The sequence below is a fragment of the Nerophis ophidion genome, linkage group LG14 (assembly GCF_033978795.1).
Source record: "Nerophis ophidion isolate RoL-2023_Sa linkage group LG14, RoL_Noph_v1.0, whole genome shotgun sequence".
NCBI classification, from domain to species: Eukaryota; Metazoa; Chordata; class Actinopteri; order Syngnathiformes; family Syngnathidae; genus Nerophis; species Nerophis ophidion.
In genome coordinates, this window is record NC_084624.1 from 47,400,128 (window position 1) to 47,427,138 (window position 27,011).

Here is a 27,011-nt window from a genome sequence, read left to right on the forward strand (position 1 = left end):
TTCTAGGGTACGTCCAACCGGTAGGAGGCCACGGGGAAGACCCAGGACACGTTGGGAAGACTATGTCTCCCGGCTGGCCTGGGAACGCCTCGGGATCCCCCGGGAAGAGCTAGACGAAGTGGCTGGGGAGAGGGAAGTTTGGGTTTCCCTACTTAGGCTGCTGCCCAACCTCGGATAAGCGGAAGAAGATGGATGGATTGACGTTCCAAACCAACTAAACCACGGTTTAGGTTTGCCAACCTTTGGCAAAAAAGACAAAAACACTAATTGACCCCAAAAAGATCAAAGCACAGGAAGTAATTTAAGTTCACTGACCAACAAAGATCAAAGCACAGGAAGTAAAGGAGGGAAGGAAGTCAAGTAGACTTTTAAGATGTTTTTTTTCTTCTTCCTAAGGTCCTACTTAAACAGCTGCATGGTGGCCTTGTGGTTCCAACGCCACCACCAAATTGACTATTAGGACATGGAGGGTTCGAATCCTTGACTGTGTGCTTTCACTCCCCACCCAAAAAAACATGCATGTTACTTGAAATGTTGAAAAGTAGAGATGTCCGATAATGGCGTTTTTGCCGATATCCCGATATTGTCCAACTGTTTCCGATATCAACCGATACCGATACATACAGTGGTGGAATGAACACATTATTATGCCTAATTTTGCTGTGATGCCCCCTGCTGGATGCATTAAACAATGTAACAAGGTTTTCCAAAATAAATCAACTCAAGTTATGGAAAAAAAAAAGTGCCAACATGGCACTGCCATATTTATTATTGAAGTCACAAAGTGCATTATCTTTCTTTTTTAACATGCCTTAAAAACAGCAGCTTGGAATTTGGGACATGCTCTCCCTGAGAGAGCATGAGGAGGTTGGGGTGAGCGGGGTTGGGGTAGAGGGGGGGGGTGTATATTGTAGCGTCCCGGAAGAGTTAGTGCTGCATGGGATTCTGGGTATTTGTTCTGTCATGTTTATGTTGTGTTACGGTGCGGATGTTCTCCCGAAATGTGTTAGTCATTCTTGTTTTGGTGTGGGTTCACAATTGGGTGCATATTTTCAACAGTGTTAAAGTTGTTTATACGGCCACCATCAGTGTGACCTGTATGGCTGTTGACCAAGTATGAGTTGCATTCATATTGTGTGTGTTTGAAATAGGCGTAGATATTATGTTGATTGGGCCAGCACGAAAAGGGAGCGTATTTGAGGTTTATAGGCGATCTGTATTTCTCCCTACGTCCGCTGGGTTGAGGTGGGGGTAGCAGGTGGGTGTATATTGTAGCGTCCTGGAAGAGTTAGTGCTGCAAGTGGTTCTGGGTATTTGTTCTGTTGTGTTACGGTGTGGATGTTCTCCCGAAATGTGTTAGTCAATCTTGTTTTGGTGTGGGTTCACAATTGGGTGCATATTTGTAACTGTTAAAGTTGTTTATACGGCCACCCTCAGTGTGACCTGTATGGCTGTTGAACGAGTATGCCTTGCATTCACTCGTGTGTGTGTGAAAAGTCATAGATATTATGTATTTGGTCCAGCATGAAAAGGGAGTGTCTTTAAGGTTTACTGGCGCTCTGTACTTCTCCCCACGTCCGCTGGGTTGAGGTGGGGGTAGCGGAATTTTTATATTGTAGCGTCCTGGAAGAGTTAGTGCTGCAAGGGGTTCTGGGTATCTGTTGTGTTACGGTGCGGATGTTCTCCCGAAATATGTTAGTCATTCTTTTTTTGGTGTGGGTTCACAATTGGGTGCATATTTGCAACAGTGTTAAAGTTGTTTATACGGCCACCATCAGTGTGATATGTATGGCTGTTGACCAAGTATGAGTTGCATTCATATTGTGTGTGTGTGTGAAATAGGCGTAGATATTATGTTGATTGGGCCAGCACGAAAAGGGAGCGTATTTGAGGTTTATAGGCGATCTGTATTCCTCCCTACGTCCGCTGGGTTGAGGTGGGGGTAGCAGTTGGGTGTATATTGTAGCGTCCTGGAAGAGTTAGTGCTGCAAGTGGTTCTGGGTACTTGCTCTGTTGAGTTACGGTGCGGATGTTTTCCCGAAATGTGTTTGTCAATGTTGTTGGATGTGGGTTCACAGTGTGGCGCATATTTGCAACAGTGTTAAAGTTGTTTATACGGCCACCATCCGTGTGACCTGTATGGCTGTTGAACAAGTATGCGTTGCATTCACTCGTGTGTGTGTGAAAAGCCGTAGATATTATGTGATTAGGCCGGGCACGAAAAGGGAGTGTCTTTGAGGTTTATTGGCGCTCTGTACTTCTCCCTACGTCCGCTGGGTTGAGGTGGGGGTAGCGGGGGAGGGGGGGTGTATATTGTAGCGTCCTGGAAGAGTTAGTGCTGCAAGTGGTTCTGGGTATTTGCTCTGTTGAGTTACGGTGCGGATGTTCTCCCGAAATGTGTTTGTCAATGTTGTTGGATGTGGGTTCACAGTGTGGCGCATATTTGCAACAGTGTTAAAGTTGTTTATACGGCCACCATCCGTGTGACCTGTATGGCTGTTGAACAAGTATGACTTGCATTCACTCGTGTGTGTGTGTGAAAAGCCGTAGATATTATGTGATTAGGCCGGGCACGAAAACGGAGTGTATTTGAGGTTTATAGGCGATCTGTACTTCTCCGTACTTTTGCCGGGTTGAGATGGGGGTAGCGGGGGGGTGTATATTGTAGCGTCCAGGAAGAGTTAGTGCTGCAAGGGGTTCTGGGTATTTTTTCTGTTGTGTTACAGTGCGGATGTTCTCCCGAAATGTGTTTTTGTCATTCCTTTTTGAAACGGATAATTTCCGATATTACATTTTGAAGCATTTATCGGCCGATAATTTCGGCAGTCCGATATTATCGGACATCTCTAGTGAGAAGGTGAGCGTGTGTGTGTGTGTGTGCCGTGGTTGACTGGGGGACGAGTCCGGGGTGTGTCAGCCGGGTTGGGGCTCCAGCTCACCCGCCACCCTTTTATGCAGCCAAGCGCTATAGAAATGAAGGACTAATTCTTATAGAAATGTGCGTAACTTTGTACAGTTTGCAGGTAGTTTTTGTTTCTTTGCTTCGGACAATCTTAATCTGTGTGAGATTTACAAGACAGCAGTGACTTCATCAATCCACGACGGCGTCCGACTTTGTCCGACTCTGCGTCGCACGACGAGGCCGGTCGTCGTGCCCGCTTCTTTTTTCCAGGGGTGGGTTTTGGTTACTAAACAGTTCGGCTGGCAGGGGGCGGAGGGGGTCACCTCAGCAAAGAGAAACGATCAACACCAGCCCGGCGAGCGCCAGCCGGTGAGCGGGGGGATGGCGGCGGGAGGCTCGTCCTGCTAACTCGCCGTCGCACTCGCCGGGGCCCTGGCAGCGGGCCCTCTCGCACAGGACGCCGGTGAAGCCGGGGGGGCAGTGGCAGCGCTGGTGGTGGTGGTGGCACGTGCCGCCGTTCTGGCAGCGCAGCATGGCGCCGTCGCACACCCGGGCTGCGGAAACACACCAGCAGAAAAGAGAGGGCGTCAAAAAAAATGAAAAAAAAAGGTCGAGTCGAGGACTTGTCGCGTGCAGGAAGACAGAAGAGAGGACAACAAGACAACATTTTTGTGCTATTTTCAAGGGCAGAGAAGACACCGAATAATCCTGGTGAAACAAAAGAGCAGCGCGGTGGTGATGAGGTTAAGTTAAGGAATCAGACGCGAATATATGAGGCAGCCTGCTGTGCTGGATGGAGGGTTCATTTTCATTTGGATCGCTGCCTGCCCAGAACCCACATAAGTGCCTTTTGATCAGAGCTGGGAGGTATGGCCTTTTTTTAATATCTCGATATTTTTAGGCCATGTCACGATACACGATATATATCTCTATATTTTTAGGCCATGTCACGATACACGATATATATCTCTATATTTTTAGGCCATGTCACGATACACGATATATATCTCTATATTTTTAGGCCATGTCCCGATACACGATATATATCTCAATATTTTCAAGCCATGTTACGATACATGATATAGATCTCGATATTTTCAAGCCATGTTACGATACATGATATAGATCTCGATATTTTTAGGCCATGTCCCGATACTCGATATATATCTCGATATTTTCAAGCCATGTTACGATACATGATATAGATCTCAATCTTTTTAGGCCATGTCCCGATACACAATATATATCTCGATATTTTCAAGCCATGTTACGATACATGATATAGATCTCGATATTTTTAGGCCATGTCCCGATACACGATATATATCTCGATATTTTTAAGCCATGTTACGATACACGATATATATCTCGATATTTTTAAGCCATGTTACGACACACGATATATATCTCGATATTTTTAGGCCATGTCCCGATACACGATATATATTTCAAGATTTTTAAGCCATGTTACGATACACGATATAGATCTCGATATTTTTAGGTCATGTCCCGATACTCGATATATATCTCGATATTTTTAAGCCATGTCACGATACACGATATATATCTCGATATTTCAAAGCCATGTTACGATACACGATATAGATCTCGATATTTTTAGGCCATGTTACGATACACGATATATATCTCGATATTTGCAAGCCATGTTGCGATACACGATATATATCTCGATATTTTTAGGCCATGTACCGATACACGATATAAATCTCGATATTTTTAGGCCATGTCGCGATACACGATATATATCTCGATAATTTTAGGCCGTGTCAAGATACACGATATATATCTCGATATTTCTAGGCCATGTCACGATACACGGTATGTATCTCGTTATTTTTAGGCCATGTCACGATACACGATATATATCTTAATATTTTTGCATAATGTCACGATACACGATGTGTATATCTATATGTTTAGGCCATGTCCCGATACACGATATATATCTCGATATTTTTAAGCCATGTTACGACACACGATATAAATCTCGATATTTTTAAGCCATGTTACAATACACGATATACATCTCGATATTTTTAGGCCTTGTCACGATACACAATATCTATCTCAATATTTTTAGGTCATGTCACCATACACAATATATATCTCGATTATTTTTAGGTCATGTCACGATACACGATATAAATCTCGATATTTTTAGGCCATGTCGCGATACACGATATATATCTCGATATTTTTAGGCCATGTCACAATACACGATATATATCTCGATATTTTTAGAACATGTCACGATACACGATATTTATCTCGATATTTTTAAGCCATGTTACAATACACGATATGTATCTGAATATTTTTAGGCCATGTCACAATACACAATATTTATCTCGATATTTTTTGGTCATGTCCCGATACTCGATACATATCTCGATATTTTTAGGCCATGTCACAATACACGATATATATCTCAATATTTTTACGCCATGTCACGATACACGATATATATCTCGATATTTTTACGCAATGTCCCGATACACGATATATATCTCGACATTTTTAAGCCATGTCACGATACACGATATAGATCTCGATATTTTTAGGCCATGCCACGATACACGATATATATCTCCATATTTTTAGGCCGCATCATGATACACGATGTATATATCGATATTTTTAGGCCATGTCACGATACACGATATCTATCCCAATATTTTTAGGCCATGTTACGATACACGATATATATCTCAATATTTTTAGGCCATGTCCCGATACACGATATATATCTCGATATTTTTACGCAATGTCACGATACACGATATATATCTCGACATTTTTAAGCCATGTCACGATACACGATATATATCTCGATATTTTTAGGCCACATCACGATACACGATATATATCTTGATATTTTTAGGCCACGCCACGACACACGATATATATCTCGATATTTTTAGGCCATGTTACGATACACAATATATATCTCGTTATTTTTAGGCCGCGTCACGATACACGATATATACCTAGATATTTTTACGCAATGTCACGATACACGATATGTATCTCAATATTTTTAGGCCATGTCCCGATACATGATATATATCTCGATATTTTTAGGCCATGTCACGATACACGATATATATCTCGTTATTTTTAGGCCGCATCACGATACACGATATATATCTTGATATTTTTAGGCCATGTCACGATACACGATATATATCTCGATATTTTTAGGCCATGTCACAATACACGATATATATCTCGATATTTTTAGGCCATGTCACGATACACGATATATATCTCCATATTTTTACATAATGTCACGATACACGATGTGTATATCTATATGTTTAGGCCATGTCCCGATACACGATATATATCTCGATATTTTTAAGCCATGTTACGATACACGATATAAATCTCGATATTTTTAAGCCATGTTACAATACACGATATACATCTCGATATTTTTAGGCCTTGTCACGATACACAATATCTATCTCAATATTTTTAGGTCATGTCACCATACACAATATATATCTCGATTATTTTTAGGTCATGTCACGATACACGATATAAATCTCGATATTTTTAGGCCATGTCACGATACACGATATATATCTCGATATTTTTAGGCCATGTCACAATACACGATATATATCTCGATATTTTTAGAACATGTCACGATACACGATATTTATCTCGATATTTTTAAGCCATGTTACAATACACGATATGTATCTGAATATTTTTAGGCCATGTCACAATACACAATATTTATCTCGATATTTTTTGGTCATGTCCCGATACTCGATACATATCTCGATATTTTTAGGCCATGTCACAATACACGATATATATCTCAATATTTTTACGCCATGTCACGATACACGATATATATCTCGATATTTTTACGCAATGTCCCGATACACGATATATATCTCGACATTTTTAAGCCTTGTCACGATACACGATATAGATCTCGATATTTTTAGGCCATGCCACGATACACGATATATATCTCCATATTTTTAGGCCGCATCATGATACACGATGTATATATCGATATTTTTAGGCCATGTCACGATACACGATATCTATCCCAATATTTTTAGGCCATGTTACGATACACGATATATATCTCAATATTTTTAGGCCATGTCCCGATACACGATATATATCTCGATATTTTTACGCAATGTCACGATACACGATATATATCTCGACATTTTTAAGCCATGTCACGATACACGATATATATCTCGATATTTTTAGGCCACATCACGATACACGATATATATCTTGATATTTTTAGGCCACGCCACGACACACGATATATATCTCGATATTTTTAGGCCATGTTACGATACACAATATATATCTCGTTATTTTTAGGCCGCGTCACGATACACGATATATACCTAGATATTTTTACGCAATGTCACGATACACGATATGTATCTCAATATTTTTAGACCATGTCACGATACACGATATATATCTCGATATTTTTAGGCCATGTCACGATACACGATATATATCTCGATATTTTTAGGCCATGTCACAATACACGATATATATCTCGATATTTTTAGGCCATGTCACGATACACGATATATATCTCGATATTTTTACGCAATGCCACGATACACGATATATATCTCCATAGTTTGCCTTGAATGAACACTTGATGCATATAATCACAGCAGTATGATGATTCTATGTGTCTACATTAAAACATTCTTCTTCATACTGCATTAATATATGCTACTTTTAAACTTTCATGCAGAGAGGGAAAACACAACTAAAACTGTATTTATTAAACAGTTATTAAGCAGTGGCACAAACATTCATGTCATTTCCAAAACAGAAAGTGCGAGATTGTCAGAGACATTTTAAAACAAGCAATGAGTGCACTTTTGTGCATGATGTCACTAAGATGACATATCAAAATAACACTTTTGTGCATGATGTCACACAAGATATTTCAATGACTTAAAAAAAAGAGCTGCATAATAGTACATCAAATAGTGTATGTCCTTCACTATGTGGTAGGTTCCTGCGGACGTTATCTCCTTCTGTTGTTGACTATTTCATTCATACGGTGTTGATGTGGAAATGGTTGCTTGGGCATTTTGTTGGTGTGGCATGGAACAAAGATGTTGACATGCGGAGTTTCAAGCACTCTTCATTCTCTAGCAGGTGACTTTTCAAATGATGCTACACATTAGCACTGCTGCTACTTTTTGTAGCAAAGCTTTTGCCGCATACTTGACATATTACGGTTGTCTGTTCAACATCTTCCCGCTTGAAGCCAAACTACCGCCAGATGATGCTTTTTTCGGGAATTCATTCTTCCTTCATTTGCTACCAGATTGGCACCTTCTTTCTCTCGTATTACCACTCGCAACACTCCGCTAGCATCACAGCTAACTTTACCCATGCTGCTACCTTTCATCCGAGGGCGTATGACACGACAGTATGTGACGTATTTAAGAAGGTGTGCTTGTTTTATGTCTCTGTGAGAAGCAGAGACAAGGGAGTGGGAAGAGCCTGAAGTGTAATGCCCGCAGCTAAAAGCAACTGCGTGAGAACGTATACTCCAATATCACGTTATAGTCATTTTCTATATCGCACAGTCCTACTTTTGATACGCTAATGTCACGTGACAGCGTTTTTTTTTTTGGGGAGGAGACAGATGTCCCACTTAGAGCTGCATTGTGCCGCTCGACTGATGGATGAAGTCAACACGCCAACATTCACCAAGTCGGTTTCATCCTCAAAAAGCCAGGCTGCTGGCACAGGTGCACATCCTGCAAGATGGAATGTTTAACAAGAGATTTCACTGTAATTGGAGAGCTCCCTCTGCAAAATCACCTTTCCTTTACAAACCCCGTTTCTATAAGATTGGGAAATTGCGTTTGATGTAAATATAAACAGAATACAATCATTTGCCAATCCTTTTAAACCCATATTCAGTTGAATGCACTACAAAGACAACATATTTGATGTTCAAACTCATAAACTTTATTTTTTTTGCAAGTAATAATTAACTTAGAATTTCATGGCTGCAACAAGTGCCAAAGTAGTTGGGAAAGGGCATGTTCACCACTGTGTTACATCAACTTGTCTTTTAACAACACGTTTGGGAACTGAGGAAACTAATTGTGGAAGCTTTGAAAGTGGAATTCTTTCCCGTTCTTGTTTTACGTAGAGCTTCAGTCGTTCAATTGTGAATTTTTTTGTGAATTATATTTATATAGCGCTTTTTCTCTAGTGACTCAAAAGCGCTTTTCATAGTGAAATCCAATATCTAAGTTACATTCAAACCAGTGTGGGTGCCACTGGGAGCAGGTGGGTAAAGTGTCTTGCCCAAGGACACAACTGCAGTGACTAGGATGGCGGAAGCGGGAATCGAACCTGCAACCCTCAAGTTGCTGGCACGGCCACTCTACCAACCGAGCTAAACCGCCCGCCCGGGGTCTGCGCTGTTGTGTTTTACGCTTCATAATGCGCCACACATTTTTGATAGGGGACAGATTTGGACTGCAGGCGGGCCAGGAAAGTACCCGCACTCTTTTTTTTTACAAAGCCACGCTGTTGTAACACTTGTCTTGCTTAAATAAGCAGGGGCGTCCATGATAACGTTGCTTGGATGACAACATATGTTGCTCCAAAACCTGTATGTACCTTTCAGCATTAATGGTGCCTTCACAGATGTGTAAGTTACCCATGCCTTGGGCACTAATGCACCCCCATACCATCACAGATGCTGGCTTTTCAACTTTGCGCCTATAACAATCCGAATGGTTATTTTCCTCTTTGTTCTGGAGGACACCACATCCTCTGTTTCCAAATATAATTTGAAATGTTGACTCATCAGACCACAGAACACTTTTCCAATTTGTATCAGTCCATTTTAGATGAGTTCGAGCCCAGCAAAGCCGGCGCCGTTCCTGGGTGTTGTTGATAAATGGCTTTCGCTTTGCATAGTAGAGTTTTAACTTGCACTTACAGATGTAGTGACCAACTGTAGTTACTGACAGTGGTTTTATGAAGTGTTCCTGAGCCCATGTGGTGATATCCTTTACACACTGATGTCGGTTTTTGATGCAGTACCGCCCGAGGGATCAAAAGTCCGTAATATCATCGCTTACGTGCAGTGATTTCTCCAGATTCTCTGAACTTTTTAATGATTTTACGGACCGTAGATGGTAAAATCCCTAAATTCCTTGCAATAGCTCGTTGAGAAATGTTGTTCTAAAACTGTTCGACAATTTGCTTACAAAGGGGTGTACCTCGCCCTATCCTTGTTTGTGAATGACTTAGCATTTCATGGAAGCTGTTTTTATACCCAATCATGGCACCCACCTGTTCCCAATTAGCCTGCACACCTGTGGGATGTTCCATATAAGTGTTTGATGAGCATTCCTCAACTTTATCAGTATTTATTGCCACCTTTCCCAACTTCTTGGTCACGTGTTGCTGGCATCAAATTCTAATTTTAATGATTATTTGCACACAAAAAAAAAGTTTATCAGTTTGAACATCAAATATGTTGTCTTTGTAGCATATTCAACTGAATATGGCTTGAAAAGGATTTGCAAATCATTGTATTCTGTTTATATTTACATCTAACACAATTTCCCAACTCATATGGAAACGGGGTTTGTATTTATTATTGTGTGAATGCTCCAAAGCATATGGTTTCCAACACCAAAATTCATCTATTTATTCAACTTCTTATTCTTGTTCTTCTCCAGATTTTGGCGCGCTCTACCTTCCACATTTTCCCCCGATTTAAACCATTCAGACTTCAAACTGTTCAGCCTATTCGGGAATCGCGGGCTTTCCCCTTGACAAATCCCCAAAGATTCCCAGATTTCCCAGAATTCCAGGTTTTCCGAGACATTTTTTTCCCATTCAAAATGAATTGGACATTTTTCAAACTTTCACCATTTTCACATTTTTCAACTGATTTAAACCATTCCACTGTTCTGGTAATTCAAACTTAGATTGTTTTAAGTTAAAAAAAATTCCAGGATTTTCCGGAATTCATAGTTATCCAAAGCCCTATTTCCACCCTTTTTTTCTGGCGACTACTCCTTCCACATTTTTCAACACATTTCAACCGTTCCACCGTCAAAACATTCCTCTTAATCAGGACAAAAAAACAAAGTTGTTTTTTGAACTGGAAAATTTCTGGGTTTTCCGGAAATTCCTTAATACCATTCCTCAATTAAAAATGTTACTACTATTCAACATTTTGCACCATTGTGGAAATTCAAACCTCCTTTTTTACAAGTTCAAAAAAATTCCAGGATTTTCCAGAGTTTCTGGTTTTCCAAAGCCATTTTCGGGAAGTTCCCACATTGGCCATTTTTCAAACTCCCACCTTTTCCACATTTTCCCACTAATTCAAACCCTTCCACCTTCAACATATTCCACTCAAACTATTATTTTTCCAACTTAAAAAAAATTCCAGGAATTCCCAGAATTCACGTTTTCTCAAACCGTTTTTTCTGGCGACTACTCCTTCCACATTTTTCAACCCATTTCAACCATTCCAGCGTCAAAACATTCGTCTTGATCAGGACAAAAATACAAAGCTGTTTTTCGAACTGCAAAAATGTCCGTTTTTCTCAAAATTCCAGGAATTCCTTAATTCCATTCCACAATTAAAAATGTTACTACTATTCAAACCATTCCACCTTCAACATATTCCAATACTTTGAAAATTCAAACTCACATTTTTACAAGTTCAAAAAAATTACAGGATATTCCGGAGTTCTTGGTTTTCCAAAGCCCTATTTCCACACTTTTTTCCACTCCTTCCACATTTTTCAACACATTTCAACCGTTCCACCGTCAAAACATTCCTCTTAAACAGGACAAAAAAAAACAAAGTTGTTTTTTGAACTGAAAAATTTCCTGGGTTTTCCCGAAATTCCAGGAATTCCTTAATACCATTCCTCAATTAAAAATGTTACTACTATTAAAACCATACGACCTCCAAAATTTTGCACCATTGTGGAAATTCAAACCTCCCTTTTTGCAAGTTCAAAACAATTCCAGGATTTTCCAGAATTCCTGGTTTTCCAAAGCCATTTTCAGGAAGTTCCCACATTGGAGATTTTTCAAACTTCCACCTTTTCCACATTTTCCCACTGATTCAAACCCTTCCACCTTCAACATATTCCACTCAAACTATTATTTTTCCAACTTCAAAAAAATTCCAGGAATTCCCAGAATTTTCGTTTTCTCAAACCATTTTTTCTGGCGACTACTCCTTCCACATTTTTTAACCCATTTCAACCATTCCAGCATAAAAACATTCGTCTTGATCAGGAAAAAAATACAAAGTTGTTTTTCGAACTGCAAAAATTTCCGGTTTTCTCGAAATTCCAGGAATTCCTTAATTCCATTCCACAATTAAAAATGTTACTCCTATTCAAACCATTCCACCTTCAACATATTCCACTATTCTGGAAATTAAAACTCACATTTTTACAAGTTAAAAAAAAATCGAGGAATTCTTGGTCTTCCAAAGCCCTATTTTCACTCTTTTTTTCCACTCTTTCTACATTTTTCAACACATTTCAACCGTTCCGCCGTCAAAATATTCCTCTTAATCAGGAAAAAAAACTAAGTTGTTGCTTTAACTGGAAAATTTCCCAATTTCCCGAAATTCTAGGAAGTCTATAAAACCATTCTTCATATGAAAATGTTACTACTTTCACATTTTTCGACCGATTTAAAAAAAATTCCAATACCAACTTATTCAGAATATTCAACTCTTTTAGCATTTAAAAAAAATCCAGATTTTCCCGAAAACCATTTACTAATTCAAAATTTCGAGCCCGATCTAAACAATTACAACACCAACCAATTCAGCTCATTCAGGACATTCCCGATCCTAATCATTTTCCAAAAAAACCCCGCTTTTCCTAAAAATTCCCAAATTTTCAGGAAATTCCCACACAATGAATTGGCTATTTTTCAAACTTCCACCATTTCCAAATTGTTCAACTAATTCAAACCCTTCCACCTTCAACATATTCCATTCAAACTATTATTTTTCCAACTTCAAAAAAATTCCAGGAATTCCCAGAATTTTCGTTTTTTTCAAACCATTTTTTCTGGCGACTACTCTTTCCACATTTTTCAACCCATTTCAACCATTCCAGCATCAAAATATTCGTCTTGATCAGGACAAAAATACAAAGTTGTTTTTCGAACTGCAAAAATGTCAGTTTTTCTCGAAATTCCAGGAATTCCTTAATTCCATTCCACAATTAAAAATGTTACTACTATTCAAACCATTCCACCTTCAACATATTCCACTACTTTGAAAATTCAAACTCACATTTTTACAAGTTCAAAAAAATTCCAGGATATTCCGGAGTTCTTGGTTTTCCAAAGCCCTATTTCCACTCCTTCCACATTTTTCAACACATTTCAACTGTTCCACCATCAAAACTATCCTCTTAATCAGGACAAAAAAACCAACGTTGTTTTTTGAACTGGAAACTTTCTGGGTTTTCCCGAAATTCCAGGAATTCCTTAATACCATTCCTCAATTAAAAATGTTAGTATTATTCAAACCATTCCACCTTCAACATATTGCACCATTGTGGAAATTCAAACCTCCCTTTTTGCAAGTTCAAAAAAATTCCAGGATTTTCCAGAATTCCTGGTTTTCCAAAGCCCTTTTCAGGAAGTTCCCAAATTGGCCATTTTTCAAACTTCCACCTTTTCCACATTTTCCCACTGATTCAAACCCTTCCACCTTCAACATATTCCACTCGAACTATTATTTTTCCAAGTTCAAAAAAATTCCAGGAATTCCCAGAATTTTCGTTTTCTCAAACCATTTTTTCTGGCGACTACTCTTTCCACAATTTTCAACCCATTTCAACCATTCCAGCATCAAAACATTCGTCTTGATCAGGACAAATATACAAAGTTGTTTTTCGGACTGCAAAAATTTCCGTTTTTCTCGAAATTCCAGGAATTCCTTAATTCCATTCCACAATTAAAAATGTTACTACTATTCAAACCATTCCACCTTCAACATATTCCACTATTCTGGAAATTCAAACTCACATTTTTACAAGTTCAAAAAAATTCCAGGAGTTCTTGGTTTTCCAAAGCCCTATTTCCACTCTTTTTCCCACTCTTTCTACATTTTTCAACACATTTCAACCGTTCCACCGTCAAAATATTCCTCTTAATCAGGAAAAAAAATACAACAATAATACAACTCCAGTACTCTGGATTGCCTTCCCGGTAACAGTTCGAGATGCCACCTCAGTAGAAGCATTTAAGTCCCATCTTAAAAGTCATTTGTATACTCTAGCCTTTAAATAGACCTGCTTTTTAGACCAGTTGATCTGCCGTTTCTTTACTGCTCTGGCCCCCTCTCCTTCATTGAGCACAGATTTGGTGACCACAGATGAAGCGCTAGCTGTCCAATGTCGGGACCCAGGGTGGACCACTCATCTGTGCATCAGCTGGGGACATCTCTCACACTATTATGTTAGATCCACTATGGACTGGACTCTCACACTATTATGTTAGATCCACTATGGACTGGACTCTCACACTATTATGTTAGATCCACTATGGACTGGACTCTCACACTATTATGTTAGATCCACTATGGACTGGACTCTCACACTATTATGTTAGATCCACTATGGACTGGACTCTCACACTATTATGTTAGATCCACTATGGACTGGACTCTCCCACTATTATGTTAGATCCACTATGGACTGGATTCACAATCTTATGTGAGATCCACTATGAACTGGACTCTCACTATTATGTTAGATCCACTATGGACTGGACTCTCACACTATTATGTTAGATCCACTATGGACTGGACTCTCACACTATTATGTTAGATCCACTATGGACTGGATTCACAATCTTATGTGAGATCCACTATGAACTGGACTCTCACTATTATGTTAGATCCACTATGGACTGGACTCTCACACTATTATGTTAGATCCACTATGGACTGGACTCACAATATTATGTGAGATCCACTATGAACTGGACTCTCACTATTATGTTAGATCCACTATGGACTGGACTCTCACTATTATGTTAGGTCCACTATGGACTAGACTCTCACTATTATGTTAGATCCACTATGGACTGGACTCTCACTATTATGTTAGATCCATTATGGACTGGACTCCCACTATTGTTAGATCCACTATGAACTGGACTCTCACACTATTATGTTAGATCCACTATGGACTGGACTCTCACTACTATGTTAGATCCACTGTGGACTGAACTCTCACTATTATGTTGGATCCACTATGGACTGGACTCTCACTATTATGTTAGTTCCAGTATGGATTGGACTCTCACACTATTATGTTAGATCCACTATGGACTGGACTCTAACTATTATGTCAGATCCACTATGAACTGGAGTCTCTCACTATTATGTTAGATCCACTATGGACTGGACTCTCACACTATTATGTTAGATCCACTATGGACTGGATACTCACACTATTATGTTTGATCCACTATGGAGTAGACTCTCACTATTATGTTAGATCCACTATGGACTGGACTCTCACTATTATGTTAGATCCACTATGGACTGGACTCTCACATTATTATGTTAAAACCACTATGAACTGGACTCTCACACTATTATGTTAGATCCACCATAGACTGGACTCTCACACTATTATGTTAGATCCACTATGGACTGGACTCTCACATTATTATGTTAAAACCACTATGAACTGGACTCTCACACTATTATGTTAGATCCACCATGGACTGGACTCTCACACTATTATGTTTGATCCACTATGGACTGGACTCTGACTATTATGTTAGATCCACTATGGACTGGACTCTGACTATTATGTTAGATCCACTATGGACTGGACTCTAACTATTTTGTTGGATCCACTATAGACTGGACTCTCACACTATTATGTTAGATCCACTATGGACTGGACTCTCACACTATTATGTTAGATCCACTATGGACTGGACTCTCACACTATTATGCTAGATCCATCCACATCTGTGGTCCCCTCCAAGGTTTGTCATTGTCACCTCATTGCGTTGAGTTTTTGTGCAGCCCATTGAGACACTCGTGATTGAGGGCTACATAAGCAAACATTGTTTGATTGATACAAAACCTGCAGATGATCAGGTTTTCTATCGTCTCGGGTTCATAGTCTTGTTTTTGTTGTGCTTAGATGTTAGACGTCCGACAGGCTAATGTCCTGAGGGCGTATCGCCATCCTAATGGCCGAAACAAATGATACCATAATCCCGCTTCAGGCGTATCGATGCTAACGTGATCATGCTCACTACAATCCACATTAGAGCGCCTGTGGAAAGACTTGAGTTCAGAGCGACTATATTTAAACTAAATTCGAACAAGCTGCACTCCCTTCTGTCGTCGACTTCATTCTGCCCGAATGCTGCGATGCTTCGGTAAAACGTCTAATTGGCGGATTTGAATGTTTAGAAAGATAAAATAATTGTCTTTTGAAGAGCGTAGACGAGACACAACTGGAGGCTCCCGGCTGCCAGTGAGAACATCCCGGTCCGTCCTCTCTGGGAGACATATGTTGTCCTCACACCTCTTGGAGACGTGTGAGGTTTTGGCGGTGTTGTGACACAAGCGTCCCCTCGCCAGTCGGCGGGGGAACACAGCTGAGATTGAGAGGAAAACAAGGAAAAAAAAAACAGGCGTTTGAAATCAATCTGCCGGGGTTTCACTGTTCGGGTTGCCAAGCGTCTTTCGGACAACAGATAAGTCTGATCATTACAAATTAACAGTACACATTCCTTAATAAACTGAAAATAGATGTTCTTATTTAAACGGGGATAGCAGGTCCATTCTATGTGTCATACTTCATCATTTCGCCATATTGTCATATTTTTGCTGAAAGGATTTAGTAGAGAACATCGCAACTTTTGGTCGCTAATAAAAAAGCCTTGCCTGTACCGGAAGTAGCAGACGATGACGTCACATTGTTTATAATCATAGCCTCCAGCAGCAAAAGCTATTCGGACTGAGAAAACGACAATTTCCCCATTAATTTGAGTGAGGATGAAAGCTCTGTAACGACCTACCTCTGAGTATTAGACAAGCCTCCTCTCTTCCTGTTTTTAAATCTCTCTTAAAAACATACTTTTATTCCTTGGCTTTTAACACTAAGTGATATCCAAAACCTGCAATGGCGCCCCATTATACACCTGCTGTGAACCTGTTTTTGTATTTTTATGTTTTATTTATTCATTTTTTATCATGTTCTGTTTGTGTTGTGTTGTCTGCTCGGTCCTCATATTATCTTTTAACCTGTCCATTGTACAGCACTTTGGCTCCCCCTCTGCTACATTTTAAATGTGCTTTATAAATAAAGTTGATTCGATTTGATTTGTGGATGATAATATTGATAGCGACGGACTAGAAAAAATAAAAATAAAATAAAATAAAAAGCGACGGGTCAGGGCGTTGGCAGTGTGAGCGTCTCAGATGTAATTAGACACATTTACGAGGATAATTCTGGAAGATCCCTTATCTGCTTATTGTTTTAATAGTGTTTTAGTGAGATTGTAAAGACATACCTCAAGGTCGGATGGCTGCGGTGAACACGCAGTGTCTCAGAGAGAAGCCGAGGAGCCAAGCTCACAGCTGCCTTTCAAACAGCTACTGCAGCAGGACGAATAATCCAATGATGTCTCCGGTAAGATATATATATCACAATTTTCCCATTGAAAAACATGTTCGCTTGATCGCTCTGTGTTAAAAACAAAATAACACCGGCTGTGTCTTTGTTGCTAAAGGCAGCTGCAATCCACCAACAGCATTCTTCTTTGACGTCTCCATTATTAAATGAACAAATTGCAAAAGATTCAGCAACACAGATGTCCAGAATACTGTTTAATTGCGCGATGAAAAGAGATGACTTTTAGCCGCAAATGGTGCTGCTCTAATATTTCCTGACAATGCGTGATGTCACGTCATCATTCCGCCACGTTTTCAACAAGAAACTCCGCGGCAAATTTGAAATTGCAATTTAGTAAACTAAATGTGTTGCAATGTTAATATTTCATCATTGATATATAAACTATCAGACTGCGTAGTCGCTAGTAGTGGCTTTCAGTAGGCCTTTAATAAACTGAAAAGGAACATACTTTGTGACAAAATCACTCCCATATAGTGCTTATTTCTAGCATTTTTATTTATTCATTTTTCTTAGACCAGGGGTGTCCAAAGTGTGGCTTGGGGGCCATTTGCGGCCCACAGGTCATTTTTTAACAGCCCCACGGCACATTGTAAAAATACTATGAAAAACAAAAAACAAACAAACATAAAAAGTGTTATAAAAGAGCCAACAGGTGAAAAGTAACAAGAAAATGTTGCAATGTTGACTCAAATAACACAAAGCTGCCATGCAGGCTGTTTCTTTCTTTAAAAAATAATAATGAATCAAAATCAATTTCATTATGAATTATTGACCGTATTCAACGCTCCAATTACGTCACATTGAATATTCCATTTTGAGATATTCTTTGGGGGTTTGCTATATAAAAAAGTAAGCTGTTTTTTTTTTATTTGTTTCAAAAAGGGCCTAAAACAAACAAACAAAAAAAACGTATAATCCGAAGTTGATCTGCAGTTTATGGTGTTAAAAGTAAACTGATAATAAAATGTACAATTCATTTTTTAACACTTTAATGAGTAAGACCCTTTTGGATCCCCAATAATTGTTGTGTAATTTGTTTTTAAGTGTCATTGCTAAAAAAAAAAAAAAATTATAATAATGAATTAAAATCAATGTTGTTATGAGTTATTGACCTTTTTAATATATTATATTATTTTATGATATCAAATATTCCACTTAAAAAATGTATTGGGTAAAAATATTACATATTTTGTGTTTTTTCCATAAAAAAGTTTTGAAAATTTTTTTTTTACAAAAAGAGCATACAACTTAAATCTTTAATAATGTTATATTGACAGATGGACCTAATGTTGATCTAGAGATTTAAACCTTGAATAATAACACAAATAATAATACTGAATAATGCCAAATTTTTTATATTTTTTTGACCAAAACCCTTTGGGGTCCCCGGGATCAAGCCACCACTAATCGCCTAATCTACCTACCACTAATCGCATAATCAACCTCCCACTAATCGCCCATTTTACTATCCAACTAATCAGCTATTCTAATCGGCTAATCAACCCACCAATTATCGCCTTATCAACCTACCACCAATCGCTCATTTTACTATCCAACTAATCAGCTATTCTAATCGGCTAATCAACCCACCAATTATCACCTTATCAACCTACCACTAATCGCCCATTTTACTATCCAACTAATCAGCTATTCTAATCGGCTAATCAACCCACCAATTATCGCCTTATCAACCTACCACTAATCGCCTATTTTACTATCCAACTAATCAGCTATTCTAATTGGCTAATCAACCCACCAATTATCACCTTATCAACCTACCACTAATCGCCTATTTTACTATCCAACTAATCGGCTATTCTAATCGGCTAATCAACCCACCAATTATCGCCTTATCAACCTACCACTAATCGCCCATTTTACTATCCAACTAATCAGCTATTCTAATCGGCTAATCAACCCACCAATTATCGCCTTATCAACCTACCACTAATCGCCTTTTTTACTATCCAACTAATCGGCTATTCTAATTGGCTAATCAACCCAGCACTAATCGACTATTCTACAATTCACCTAATCAACTATCCACTAATCAACTATTCTACTATTTAACTACCGACTATTCGACTATTCATTCATTTCATCCATTCATTTACACCGATAACCCAGTTTATTTGATTGCTTCAAATCAAACATCAATAAATCCCAAGGAAAGAGGATTGAGTTGTCCCTTTGTGTCCTTCTTGAGTCCCACTGGCCCTTTCAAGTTTGGGCACAACTGTGAAAAATCTGAAGAACTTGACAGTTGAGACAGTAATCGTCTCGTCTCGATTACTGTAACGTATTGTTTTCGGGTCTCCCCATGTCTAGCATTAAAAGATTACAGTTGGTACAAAATGCGGCTGCTAGACTTTTGACAAGAACAAGAAAGTTTGATCACATTACGCCTGTACTGTATATACCTTTATATACATATATACATACATATATACCTGTACTGTATATACCTTTATATACATATATACATACATATATACCTATACTGTATATACCTTTATATACATATATACATACATATATGCCTATACTGTATATACCTTTATATACATATATACATACATATATACCTATACTGTATATACCTTTATATACATATATACATACATATATACCTGTACTGTATATACCTTTATATACATATATACATACATATATACCTATACTGTATATACCTTTATATACATATATACATACATATATACCTATACTGTATATACCTTTATATACATATATACATACAAATATACCTATACTGTATATACCTTTATATACATATATACATACATATATGCCTGTACTGTATATACCTTTATATACATATATACATACATATATACCTATACTGTATATACCTTTATATACATATATACATACATATATACCTATACTGTATATACCTTTATATACATATATACATACATATATACCTATACTGTATATACCTTTATATACATATATACATACATATATACCTATACTGGCTCACCTGCACTGGCTTCCTGTGCACTTAAGATGCGACTTCAAGGTTTTAGTACTTACGTATAAAATACTACACGGTCTAGCTCCATCCTATCTTGCCGATTGTATTGTACCATATGTCCCGGCAAGAAATCTGCCTTCAAAAAACTCCGGCTTATTAGTGATTCCCAGAGTACAAAAAAGAGTCTAGGGGCTATAGAGGGTTTTCCGTTCGGGCTCCAGTACTCTGGAATGCCCTCCCGGTAACAGTTCGAGATGCTACCTCAGTAGAAGCATTTAAGTCTCACCTTAAAACTCATCTGTATACTCTAGCCTTTAAATAGACCCCCTTTTTAGACCAGTTGATCTGCCGTTTCTTTTCTGCTCTGCCATTATTAGGTGACCACAGATGAGGCGTGAGCTGTTCAAATTCGGGACCCGGGGTGGACCGCTCATCTGTGCATCGGTTGGGGACATCTCTGCGCTGCTGACTTGTCTCCACTCAAAGTGATCCCCTGCTGGCCCCACTATGGACTGGAATCTCACTATTAGGTTGGATCCACTATGGACTGGATTCTCACTATTATGTTAGAACCACTATGGACTGGACTCTCACTATTAGGTTGGATCCACTATGGACTGGATTCTCACTATTATGTTAGATCCACTATGGACTGGACTCTCACTATTAGGTTGGATCCACTATGGACTGGATTCTCACTATTAGGTTGGATCCACTATGGACTGGATTCTCACTATTATGTTAGATCCACTATGGACTGGACTCTCATACTATTATGTTAGATCCACTATGGACTGGACTCTCACACTATTAACTTGATCCAAAATGGACTGGACTCTGACTAGTACGGTATGTTAGGTCCACTATGGACTGGACTCTCACACTATTATGTTAGATCCATTATGGACTGGACTCTCACACTATTATGTTAGATCCACTATGGACTGGACTCTCACAGTATTATGTTAGATCCACTATGGACTGGACTCTCACACTATTATGTTAGATCCACTATGGACTGGACTCACACTATCATGTTAGATCCACTATGGACTGGACTCTCATACTATTATGTTAGATCCACTATGGACTGGACTCTCACACTATTATGTTAGATCCACTATGGACTGGACTCTCACTATTATGTTAGATCCACTATGGACTGGACTTACACTATTATGTTAGATCCACTATGGACTGGACTCTCACACTATTATGTTAGATCTACTATGGACTGGACTCACACTATTAGGTTAGATCCACTATAGACTGGACCCTCACACTATTATGTTAGATCCACTATGGACTGGACTCCCACTATTATGTTAGATCCACTATGGACTGGACTCCCACTATTATGTTAGATCCACTATGGACTGGACTCCCACTATTATGTCAGATCCACTATGGACTGGACTCTCACTATTATGTTAGATCCACTATGGACTGGACTCTTACTATTATGTTAGATCCACTATGGACTGGACTCTTACTATTATGTTAGATCCACTATGGACTGGACTCTTACTATTATGTTACATCCACTATGGACTGTACTCTCACTATTATGTTAGATCCACGATGGACTGGACTCTCACTATTATGTTAGATCCACGATGGACTGGACTCTCACTATTATGTTAGAGCCACTATGGACTGGACTCTCACTATTATGTTAGATCCACTATGGACTGGACTCTCATTACTATGCTAGACCCATCATGGACTGGACTCTCACACTATTATGTTAGATCCACTATGGACTGGACTCACACTATTATGTTAGATCCACTATAGACTGGACCCTCACTATTATGTTAGATCCACTATGGACTGGACTCTCACTATTAAGTTAGAGCCACTATGGACTGGACTCTCACTATTATGTTAGATCCACTATGGACTGGACTCTCATTACTATGCTAAACCCACCATGGACTGGACTCTCACACTATTATGTTACATCCAGTATGGACTGGACTCTTACTATTATGTTAGATCCACTATGGACTGGACTCTTACTATTATGTTAGATCCACTATGGACTGGACTCTCACTAGTATGTTAGGTACACTATGGACTGGACTCTCACACAAAAATCGCTATACAAGTCTAACCCATTTACCATTTTTGTGTGGTAAATTCTCCCAAAGTCAACTTCCAAATGTGACTACAGTTCCTAAGATAAAGTTCTGAAGGAACAAAATAACACACACAAAAGTTCTGAAGGAACAAAATAACACACAAAAAACCCAACAACCTTTGTCTGCCTTTGTTGTCTAAACTGCAGCTGTCATCCTCGGCCGCCGGGGCCGACCCGTATTGAACCACGGCGCCTGCAGCCGTGATTAACGACGAAGCCTTCATGTTAATACGATAACGGGAGATGTGGCGCAGGGACCGCTCGGTTTCAGTTTCAGTTTCCACCCTGACATCACGGCAAAAAGATACCGTGTGCATCCGACATAATTGAGAAGAATGACGCGACATCTCCGGGCAGCACGTACAAATTGGCTGATCCGGTATCTGCAGGCAGCCGCCGGTTATGGCTACTTACACTTATGAATACTCACTGGGTGTATTTTTATCCCCACGTAAATGCTCAAATATCAGTACGAGCAGAGCAAATGGGGTTGCCAACATCATTTTATATCACAGTTATTATTAGAACATTGTTCAGTGTTCTCAGAAAGTACTTAAAAACACACTTATCGTATTTCCTTGAATTGCCGCCAGGGCGATAATTAATTTAAAAGCTCTTTTCACTCCGGCGCTTACCAAAGGCATGCGGTAAATTTAGGCCTGCGCTTATACATTTGAGTGTGATGTAAGGATACCATCATGAAAAGCACGTTTAATAAAAAAACAAAACCTTATTATGGTCTTACCTTTACTTATAAATGAAGTCCATGCGGAGCTCCTTCTGATCAAAAGCATGGATAACTTGTTTATAGAAGTCTTCCTTATCTTTCTTCAGTTTTAAAAGTCTGTCTGTCTCGATGGAGATCTTCCTTTATTACCTCCTGTTTCGATTGAAAGTCCAGTTTAGAAAACTGTTTTATTTTAGGTATGTAATCCTCCATGTTAAAAGTGCAAGCGAGAGGAAAAAATAAAGGATCGCTGCTTGTTGTCACTTCTTCTGCAGCCGAGTAGTCGCAAGAAGGATCACTAGCGCCCTCTACCACCAGGAGGGGGGATTCATTTAATGACTCATATTTGACACACGCAGCTACGGTATATTAATAAAACATAGCTGCTTACTGTTCTTTTTAGCATATTCAATAGCTTGGACCTTAAATCTTATTGAATAGCTCTTAATCTTCTTCCCTTTATACAATTTCAAATTATTAAAATCAGCCTCCTCTATTTTGAAAATGATGACAGGTGAAGTGTCACTCGTGACGTGACGAGTTTGACCCGGTGGAAATCATAGACATGCACTAATAAAAAAAATATTTTACGAAACAAGTTTGACCCGCTAGTAATTCCAGGCAGGCGCATACTATATACCCGACAGCAATTGGGGGGTCGTAAACAGCCGTCGCATTTGGTTACAAAACAGTTCAAAGAAAAGGTGCCTGGAGGGGGGACAGGTCCCGCTTCCTCTCCGCTTTGTAGATCTCAGGTCAAAACAAAATCTTCCTGTGGAAGAAACCGACGCCTTCATGTCGCTTCCAATCATACACGGTGGTGTTTTACAAGCTTTTGATTGGTTAAATCAAAGACAGCTTTTGTCTGCTGAATTGGAACTCATTAAAACCCAAAGTTTGGTGATAACTTAGATACAATTATTCCGACAACTGTAATACTTGACGTTGAGAGTTTTACTGCATTGTGTTTTCTATACCGTTTATCGTTCCATCTCCAGAAGAGACCTTGTTGGCAGGAGAAGTCGACCTTTTCGTCTTTGTGTGATTTTTTTCCATTTGACTCAAACCTGAATTTAAATTGCCAAAGCAACCATTTCCACATCAACACCGTATGAAAGAAATAGTCAACAGAAGGAGATAATGTCCAAAGTAACCTACCACATAGTGAAGGACATACACTATTTGATGTACTATTATGCAGCTTACTTTCATTTTACAGTTATTGAAATATGTGGTGTGACATCATGCACAAAAGTGCACTTTATTTGTTTTAAAATGCAGTGGCGTTCTGTACAAAAAGTGCACTTTAATTTAGTGTTGTTTTGATATGTCATCTTAGTGACATCATGCACAAAAGTGCACTAATAGCTTGTTTTAAAATGTCTCTGACAATCTTGCACTTTCTGTTTTGGAAATGACATGAATGTTTGTGCCACTGCTTAATAACTGTTTAATAAATACACTTTTAGTTGTGTTTTCCCTCTCTGCATGAAAGTTTAAAAGTAGCATATATTAATGCAGTATGAAGAAGAATGTTTTAATGTAGACACATAGAATCATCATACTGCTGTGATTATATGTGTCAAGTGTTCATTCAAGGCTAAATATGAAGATATATATATTGTGTATCGTGACATGGCCTAAAAACATCAAGATGTATATCGTGTATCGTGACATGGTCTAAAAATATCGAGATAAATATCGTGTCTTGTGACATGGCCTAAAAATATCAAGATTTACACCTAAAAATATCGAGATATATATCGTGTATCGTGACGTGGCCTAAAAATATTGAGATATATACCGTGACAGGTCCTAAAAATATCGAGATATATATCGTGTATTGTGACATGGTCTAAAAATATCGAAATGTATATCGTGTATCGTGACAGGTCCTAAAAATATCGAGATATATATTGTGTATCGTGACATGGTCTAAAAATATGAGATAAATATGGTGTATTGTGTTAAGGCCTAAAGATATCGAAATATATATCGTGTATTGCGACATGGTCTAAAAAATATCGAGATATATATTGTGCATCGTGACCTGGTCTAAAAAAAATATCGAGATATATACCGTGTATCGTGAAATGGCCTAAAAATATCGAGATATATATATCGTGTATCGTGACATGGTCTAAAAATATCGAGATAAATATCGTGTCTTGTGACATGGCCTAAACATATCGAGATTTACACCGTGTATCGTGACATGGCCTAAAAATATCAAGATATACATCGTGTATGGTGAAATGGTCTAAAAATATCGAGTTATATATCGTGCATCGTGACACGGTCTAAAATTATCGAGATAAATATCGTGTATTGTGACATGGCCTAAAAATATCGAGATATATATCGTGCATTGCGTCGTGGCCTAAAAATATTGAGATATATATCGTGTATCGTGACATGGTTTAAAAATATCGAGATGTATACCGTGTATCGTGAAAGGTCCTAAAAATATCGAGATATATATTGTGTATCATGACATGGTCTAAAAATATCTAGATAAATATCGTGTCTTGTGACATGGCCTAAACATATCGAGATTTACACCGTGTATCGTAACATGGCCTAAAAATATTGAGATATATATCGTGTATCGTCGCAGGGCCTAAAAATATCGAGATATATACCGTGTATCATAACATGGCCTAAAAATATTGAGATATATATCGTGTATCGCGACAAGTCCTAAAAATAGCGAGATATATATCATGTATCGTGAAATGGTCTAAAAATATCAAGATATATATTGTGTATCGTGACATGGTCATAAAAATATCGATATATATATCGTGTATCGTGAAATGGCCTAAAAATATCGAGATGTATATATCGTGTATCGTGACGTGGTCTAAAAATATCGAGATAAATATCGTGTCTTGTGACATGGCCTGAACATAGATATTTACACCGTGTATCGTGACATGGCCTAAAAATATCGAGATATACATCGTGTATGGTGAAATGGTCTAAAAATATCGAGTTATATATCGTGCATCGTGACACGGTCTAAAATTATCGAGATAAATATCGTGTATTGTGACATGGCCTAAAAATATCGAGATATATATCGTGCATTGCGTCGTGGCCTAAAAATATTGAGATATATATCGTGTATCGTGACATGGCCTAAAAATATTGAGATATATATCGTGTATTGTGACATGGTTTAAAAATATCGAGATGTGTACCGTGTATCGTGAAAGGTCCTAAAAATATCGAGTTATATATCGTGCATCGTGACACGGTCTAAAATTATCGAGATAAATATCGTGTATTGTGACATGGCCTAAAAATATCGAGATATATATCGTGCATTGCGTCGTGGCCTAAAAATATTGAGATATATGTCGTGTATCGTGACATGGTTTAAAAATATCGAGATGTATACCGTGTATCGTGAAAGGTCCTAAAAATATCGAGATATATATTGTGTATCGTGACATGGTCTAAAAATATCGAGACAAATATGGTGTATTGTGTTATGGCCT

At 38.6% G+C, this 27,011-nt stretch overlaps 1 protein-coding gene across 3 annotated transcripts in view; it reads right to left on the reverse strand.

The window, feature by feature from the left end:
• Positions 1-726: 726 nt before the first annotated feature.
• LOC133568766 (netrin-G1-like) overlaps positions 727-27,011 on the reverse strand; it is a 262,230-nt gene continuing 235,945 nt past the window's right edge. For all 3 annotated transcript variants that reach the window (XM_061920895.1, XM_061920894.1, XM_061920896.1), the window contains one exon: positions 727-3,456. In XM_061920895.1, the coding sequence (XP_061776879.1) occupies positions 3,227-3,456 (230 nt within the window). In that variant the 3' untranslated portion in view covers positions 727-3,226. The remainder of the gene's footprint in view (positions 3,457-27,011) is intronic.